Source organism: Triticum urartu, chromosome 4 (assembly GCF_003073215.2).
Source record: "Triticum urartu cultivar G1812 chromosome 4, Tu2.1, whole genome shotgun sequence".
Classification (NCBI taxonomy): domain Eukaryota; kingdom Viridiplantae; phylum Streptophyta; class Magnoliopsida; order Poales; family Poaceae; genus Triticum; species Triticum urartu.
The window spans coordinates 293,368,364-293,375,970 of record NC_053025.1 but is presented as its reverse complement, the minus strand read 5'-3'; the positions used below and the strand labels follow the sequence as shown (position 1 = coordinate 293,375,970).

At 52.4% G+C, this 7,607-nt stretch overlaps 1 protein-coding gene and 1 pseudogene across 1 annotated transcript; both read left to right on the top strand.

Annotated features, from left to right (window-relative positions):
- Positions 1 to 1,513: 1,513 nt before the first annotated feature.
- LOC125551520 (GRF1-interacting factor 2-like) lies at positions 1,514 to 5,083 on the top strand. Its single transcript, XM_048714778.1, has 4 exons — positions 1,514 to 1,771; positions 2,307 to 2,383; positions 4,322 to 4,409; positions 4,484 to 5,083. Exons 1-4 carry the CDS (start codon positions 1,688 to 1,690, stop codon positions 4,835 to 4,837), a joined length of 603 nt encoding a protein of 200 aa, XP_048570735.1. The 5' UTR covers positions 1,514 to 1,687; the 3' UTR covers positions 4,838 to 5,083.
- A 1,101-nt stretch (positions 5,084 to 6,184) lies between these two features.
- On the top strand, positions 6,185 to 7,070 carry LOC125554727 (annotated as a pseudogene).
- Positions 7,071 to 7,607: the final 537 nt, after the last annotated feature.

Below are 7,607 nucleotides of genomic sequence, written 5' to 3'. Positions count from 1 at the left end.
CAAAACCACCGCGACGGTGAACCCGACAGAGTCAATCCATACTTTATTATTAGGAAAAGATGGGCTTCGTACTATCAAAGTAAATGTGTATATACAAAACTCTGAACCTTTAAACCATGAATATTTTTTTCATCGGGAACATAGGTTTAGCGTGCCTCTATGTCATTTGAGGCAATGGGTCCACTAGTTGAAAACAAATCCCCTAGGATATACCAGGTGATGAGGACATGACTACCTTGGATACGACCAAAAATATTTCATACATGCATATTTGTCAGGTGATTTCTAGTGCAAACTATTCAATAATCTATTTATGTTATTCAGAACAAAAATACTTCACACTTTTATGTTTTGTGTAATTGTAGGTGTATGGGACATTTGTACAATTCACATATGAAGATAAGGGAAAAGGAGAAGTTTAGGTTATGTTCAAAAAGTTCTCTCACGTCACTTTTGGGCCAAGAGAAGATAGAGTCTAAGTCTCTCACGTTCTGGATTCAGATTCGGACTGCACAGACATACCTGACTCAAAACGTCAACAACTTTTTCATACGGACTCCAAATTGGGTGATTCTTTTTTTGTTGGAAAGTAGATTTCGTGCTCTTTCCAACCTCATTGGAATCACCTTTAAATTCGTCCGGAGTATTGAGATATCGACGAAACAATCTGACGCTGCAACAGAATCCGAGTCAAACAACAAGTTCAAAGGTGTTGCACCACCTCCACTTGGGCCCATGAGCCTTGTACGACCTAGGGTTAGTTTTAGTCTGCCTTGGGACGTCCTCCCACCTCCTTGGCCGCCACCCCTTGCTCCTATATAAGTAGATGCATCTAGTAGCTTTTTTTTAGGATTTGTTTAGTTAAAAGTTAGCCATTGCAACTTCGTATACTTCGTTTATGTCCAACGACCAGACCAAGATCGCTTACGGATCCCCACCATTATCAATACTTCATATATATTTGCAATAGTCAGATTGCTTTATCATATTCTTACTCGTTCTTCGATTGCTTGCAGGAATAGACCTTCGTGGTCAGGCTGACCGTGCTTCCGGCATCGTCAGTAACCTCAGGAGATTGGTTTAGCGTTTGCTAAGGCGCAACGTCATGCACGTTTGTAGTCGGATCGTCAAAGTCGTCTCCACCAAATCGATAGTTATTATCTCATCGAAAGATCGGGACACCCTAGCCTCTATCACCTGGCCACCCATCGGGCCGGGCCTACCTAAGCCTGACGCAACAAACCTAGGCCCGAGCCCGGCCCAGTCCGGCCGTCAGGCCTAAAAATCAGGCCCAAGCCTGACTCATCACGTAAAAAGCCCGTCGAGTCTCGGATCGGGCCTCTTCCTTAATCTACGAATACGACAGGCTCGCGCTCAGCCCGGCCCATTGGCAAGGCCGTCCGGGCTGCGTCAGGTTTTTTCGGATCCGGGCTGCCCATGGCCAGGTGTACCGGGGAGCATCGTTGTATGGCACAAGGGCAGATTCGTAAATCGCCATCCTGCTTTCATTTCCTTTTGGTTGTCTCGTCGTCGCTGAGTTCTGAAACCCAAAGCCCCCCTCCCCTCCCCTCCCTTCCCCCGGGCTTAACCACCTCGAGAAAGAGTAAAGCTAGAGAGAAAGCTACATCCCACCGAATCCAACAACCGATAAGGAGGAGGAGGGAGCGAGCGAGCGAGAGAGCTGACGATGCAGCAGGCGATGTCCTTGCCCCCGGGAGCGGTCGGCGCGGTGTCCTCGCCGGCCGGCATCACCACCGAGCAGATCCAAAAGGTTCGATCCGTGCCTCCTTCCTGCTAGGGTTACGCAGATGCTTCCTTCAACCTATTGATTCGACCATAGGCCTCACCTTTTTCGTTCCTGGTTAGAGAAATATCGCCCCTGTGTTTCGAACGAGCCTTGTGGATGAGTGTATACCTATTGATAACTGTATACCTATTTCCTCTATGCAACATCATCTCTGTGTTTCCAAATCATGGACTCGTGATAGTTACATAGAAATAAGTTTAACTCCAAGAGAGTCAACTTCAGAAATCATCCATTCAGTAATCAGTATCCATCTGAACACATTTCTATCCGAAAGACTGGTTCAAGAAATATCAACTATGCTGGCACGATAAAAAAAGAAGAATATATGGGACGGCGCTTCTTCGCGAATGAAGTTTCTTGTGTATAGTTCTTACACAACATTGCAGCAGTGAATGTAAAATTGATGAGTTATGACTGTATGGAATCCTGGCGGTATAGTATGATCATATACTCATTAAATATATATTAACTTCTTACTAACACTTATTTTCTTTTTCAGTATTTGGATGAAAATAAGCAACTTATTTTGGCCATCCTTGAAAATCAGAACCTAGGAAAGTTGGCTGAATGTGCTCAGTAAGTGGCTTGCTAATTTGGTTTAGTGCTTGCAATTACCATATGAAATGTTTATTGTTGGTTTCATATTTTGCGATCAGGGACCTCTCAGGTACTCTTAATTCCTATATACCTCTGTGGGCTCATATTTTATACCTATTACATGCTGTATTGCAGAATGCCCTATACCTGCCATTCCCTGTATACTGTTTTCGAAAAATGTCATTTTCCCGCATCCCCATTACCCATATCCACAACGATGAAACTGCTAATGCATTGATTGACCCTTATCTCTCGTTTTATGTGATGTAGCGTGAAACTGCATAGCTGCCAGTTTTTTCGTTGAAGTTATGTGTATGGCATTCCAAATACAAACCCCTGTCTTTTGTATTCGAGGCATGTTTTGGTCGAAAAATGGTTGACACTATAAAGACAGCAGCTGATTACAAATGAAATAGACGATCTATCTTACATCTGACTCAGATTCGAGGACCATGTCAGTGTCTTTTAACAGCGTCATTGTTATACATGGATCAAAAGGACCTACATTTGGTGTTCCGAGAAGGCCTATAATAAGATACTGTGGAATGTCATGTGGTGAGCCTTGGAGAAACACAAAGTCCCAACAAAGTACATTACGCTCATCAAGGGTATGTATGATAATGGTGTGACAAGTGTTCGAACAAGTTATGGCGACACTGATGACTTTCCGATTAAAATAGGACTGCACCTAGGGTCAGCTTTGAGCCCTTATCTTTTTGCCTTGGTGATGGATGAGATCACAAGGCATATACAAGGAGATATCCCATGGTGTATGCCCTCTGCGGATGATGTAGTGCTAGTCGATGATAGTCGGACGGGGATTAATAGAAAGTAGCTACGGAGACAAACTTTGGAATCAAAATGTTTTAGGCTTAGTAGAAATAAAACTGAGTACACTTTTTTTTGCGGACAATAAAACTGAGTACACGAGGTGCAGTTTCAGTACTACTAAGCATGAGGAGTAGGTTAGCCTTGATGAGCACCTTTCACTATTGATATCGCGTGCCAAATTTGGTTAGCATTGACCTTAGAAGGAAACCTTTCGATATTTGGGGTCAATGCTGAAAAAGGATGGTGATACTGATGAAGAATCAAAGCTGAAAGGATGAAGTGGCGCCAAGCTTTTGGCGTTCTGTGACAGGAGAGTGCCGCAAAAGCTAGAAGGCAGGTTCTATAGGACGGCAATTCAACCTGCAATGTTGTATGGCGTCGAGTGTTGGCCGACTAAAAGGTGACATGTTCAACAGTTGGGTGTCGTGGAAATGTACATGTTGAGATGGATGTGTGGCCACACAAGAAAGTATCGGATCCGGAGTGATGATATGCGTGATAGAGTTGGGTTAGCACCAATTGAAGAGAAGCTTGTCCAACATCGTGTGAGATGGTTTGAGCATATACAGCGCAAGCCTCCGGAAGCTCCAATGCATAGCGGATGGTTAAAGCGTGCTGATAATGTCAAGAGAGGTCGAGTAGACCAAACTTGACATGGGAGGAGTCTGTAAAGAGAGATCCGAAGGACTGGAATATCACCAAAGAACTGGTCATGGATAGGGGCGCGTGGAAGTTAGCTATCCACGTGCTAGAACCATGAGTTGGTTTTGATATGTTATGGGTTTCAGCTCTAGCCTACCCCAACTTGTTTGGGACTAAAGGCTTTGTTGTTGTTGTTGTTGTTGTTGTTGTTGTTGTTGTTGTTGTTGTTGTTGTTATTGGGTTAAGGACCCCATATGCCTTTCTAGTTTTGGTTGTCAGTTGATAGGGCTATACCAAAAGCTTGTAATGTAGTTTCTGGTACAGAGAAGCAGCCATTGTGGTCATCATATGATGTGCCTACCTTACGCAAATGCTTCCCTATAAATGGATGTGTGATATTGATGATGCGTTTAGAATAACAGTGTTTATGCTCTGGACTTTCAGGTATCAAGCTCAACTCCAAAAGAATCTCTTGTATCTAGCTGCTATCGCGGATGCCCAACCACCACAGAACCCTACAAGTCACCCTCAGGTTAGTCTGTGTACTCAGTTATCCATTTTGCGAAAAGATGGTCTGTGGTGCTCAGTTATTTATTTTGCAAACAGATGGTGCAGCCTGGTAGTATGCAAGGTGCAGGGCATTACATGTCACAAGTACCAATGTTCCCTCCAAGAACGCCTTTAACCCCACAGCAGATGCAAGAGCAGCAGCACCAGCAGCTTCAGCAGCAGCAAGCCCAGGCCCTTTCTTTCCCCGCCCAGGTGGTCATGAGACCAGGCACCGTCAATGGCATGCAGCAGCCTATGCAAGCAGCCGGCGACCTCCAGCCAGCAGCAGCACCTGGAGGGAGCAAGCAGGACGCCGCAGTGGCTGGGGCCAGCTCGGAACCATCTGGCACCAAGAGCCACAAGAACGCGGGAGCAGAGGAGGTGGGCGCTGATGTAGCAGAACAATCCTAAGCTGTTAGTGTTAGGCAAAAATAACGCCATGTATGTATACTATAAGAAAGAAAGAAAGCCCGTCTGCTCGTAGAAGGCTCGTTTTATCATGAAGGCTCGTTTAGAACAAGCTTTTAGATTGATGATGATCATGATGGTGTGTTCTGTCCGGGATTGTTATCTCGCTCTAAGTTGTTGTAGGCTTGTAGCAATTGTGGAATAACTCGCCAGCCCGTTGTCCAAGTCAGATGGTTTACCTTTTGTTTACTCCGCTAGTATTTGCTTGCTATGACAAGTGAAATAGTGAGTGAATGGTCAGTGTGGTGGACGTTTTTCTCGGTTATCTGGTGATACAACCCAAGTTGCAACTTTTTCAGGCAAATTACCCACTGGAATTCTGGAAAGGCAAAAATCCTCGACGCACGCGTTAAATGTATCCGTTGGAGCTCCCCGGGCTCTCGTCCCCGCGCGCGGCACCCGGCCGCCCCGCCCTGCCGGCGGTCTGCTGCCCCCTCCCCCCTTCCGGCCGGTGCGCCTGGCCCCGGGCCCTCCCTGGTTCTTCTCTGAGGCGCAGAGGCTGCTGCTTCTGGGTGCGGCGCCTCCTCCTGTCCCCTGCTCCCCTCCTGCTGCTGCGCTCGCCTTGGGGTGCACGTCGGCGTCCGTCTCCCCTGCGCGCGCGCCGTGCTCGTCGGGCGAATCTAGCGATTTTGTCCTGGACTCGGCCCCCTTGCCTGTTGGCATTGATGAGGGGGGTGAGTTCGTTCCGGGCTCGGCTGCTCCGCCCCCCCGGGCTTTGTTGGGGCTTCACCCTCCTCTGCGCGCATTCAAGTCTCCGCGGCCGCGCCGGACGCCTTCAATGCGGCCACCCGCCTCCGCTCCATTATCACCATCCCCCCTCGCCCATCCCGGCTCGTCAATGCGGCGTCAGGATGCGTCCTCGCGCCACGGCCTGTCTCGTCCGCTCCTCGGGAGGAGGAGGGCTGGACTTTCGTGCTGCGGCAGCGCCGCCCTCGACGGGACGCGCCTTCAAGCCAGGCGTCTGCCGTCCCGTCCCATCCCGCGCCGAGCGGCCTCGACGAGCAACGCCGAGCCAGTTTCATCCGCTTCAAAAAGCGCACGGAGGGGCGCTGCTCTCGCTGTCTCGCCCCCAAACACCACCGCTCCTCTGCCTGTCGCGACCCTGTGCGCTACCTCTCCTGCAACCTCTCGGGCCACATCGAGCGCAGCTGCCCCCTGCGGCGTGCGTCCAAGCAGCGTCCGGCCTCCCCGCCTGCGGCCCCTCCGCCGCGCCGCTCGCCCGACGATTCGGCCGCGCGTTCCTGGGCTGAGGTTGTCGCCTCCCCGTCCGCTCCCCCTCCCCGCGCTGGGATGGCTCGCGCTTCCGCCGGCATTGGGGCGTCGGACGCTCGCCCCGAGGAGGACTCGTGCTTCATCCCGTCCTCATTCGACATGGACCGTGACATGCTTGAGTGGGAACAGACGGCGGCCATCGCCTGGGCCATCAACGCGCCGCGGCGGCTCGTCGCGCTGGACGTCGATCGCGCCATCCGGAAGCAATTCCGGCTCAGCCACGGGGACGTGGATGTCACCCCGTACCACCCAGTGAAGTTCCTCGTCAAGTTCGAGCACAAGGCCCAGTGCGACGTGGCGCTTGCCGCGGGTCACATGCGTGCTGCCGACGCCATTGTCCACATCAGGCCGTGGCGTCCTCTGGAGCGCGCGTTCGGGGCCGCCCTCAACTACCGAGTGCACCTGTGCTTGGAGAACGTCCCTGACTACGCGTGGACGCCGTCTGTCGCCGAGCGCATCATCGGCCGGCGCTACTCCCTGGATCGCCTCGAAGACCACTCCGTGCTCCGGACAAACTCCGTGACGCTCGACCTCTGGGCCTGGATGGCAGACCCAAACCTCATCCCCAAGGTCATCTGGCTAACATTCACCAACCGTCCATCCGGCGGCCTGCAGGTGTTCGCCAATGTGGCGAGGCCGTCCGGTTGCAAGCGTGGCGCAACCTTCAGGGTGTTGGTTCACTTGGACATGGTGGAGGACCACTCCAATGCTCCCCTGGACTGCTACACCTCTGACAATCGCGCTGAGGCGTTCAGCCCTCCCAGGCTGCCGCTGGAGTGGCACATGGAGTGCGTCGACGGTGTTCCGCCGCCTCTTGGAGCCACCCTTGCCCTCCCTGACATGGGAGGCAGCTCACGGGCTGCTGCTCCGCGTCGCCGAGACCGGGGATGACCACCCCCGATAGATGCCGCGGTGCCGGGACGACAGCGATGACTGGCACGGCGGCGGCGGCCGGGACGGACGCGGCCTTGGACGGGCGCAGGGAGCGCACCCGCTCACCTCGACGTCGCGACGTGGATTCGGCGCGTCATGGACGTCGCCGTGCGGGCTCCCCCGTGGGCGCTGCGTCTCCTGTCATGGCGATGGAGGTCGACCCGGTGGCATGCGGCAGGCTGCACCTTCTGTCCGACGGCGGCGCTCCTGCGGGGCCTCACCTCCCGCTGGTGGACCATGCCCGCCTACTTCGGTCTGAGCTGTCGGCGGCTATCGACACCGCGCTCGCTCCGCTGCGCTCGGAATTCTCTGCCATGCGTCGGTGGCTGGCCGACCTTGCTGAAAGGGTGGAGGGTGCCTTCGTCAAGCTCGGTTCAACCACTGGTGGCCCGGCCAACCCATCCTTGCTGGCTGGCGCGGCTGTTGGCGTGGCGGAGGCGGGTTCGGCGGTGCCCGCCCTGCCTACGCTGTCGGCCTGCTTCGCAGGACTCGCCTTGTCCCCGGAGGT

Excerpts from the sequence above, each read along its gene's own strand:
- LOC125551520 (XM_048714778.1), top strand. The coding sequence starts at position 1,688 with ATGCAGCAGGCGATGTCCTTGCCCCCGGGAGCGGTCGGCGCGGTGTCC. Across the intron at positions 2,384-4,321 it reads AAGTTGGCTGAATGTGCTCA|GTATCAAGCTCAACTCCAAA; the intron begins GTAAGTGGCTTG and ends CTGGACTTTCAG. Across the intron at positions 4,410-4,483 it reads ACCCTACAAGTCACCCTCAG|ATGGTGCAGCCTGGTAGTAT; the intron begins GTTAGTCTGTGT and ends TTTTGCAAACAG.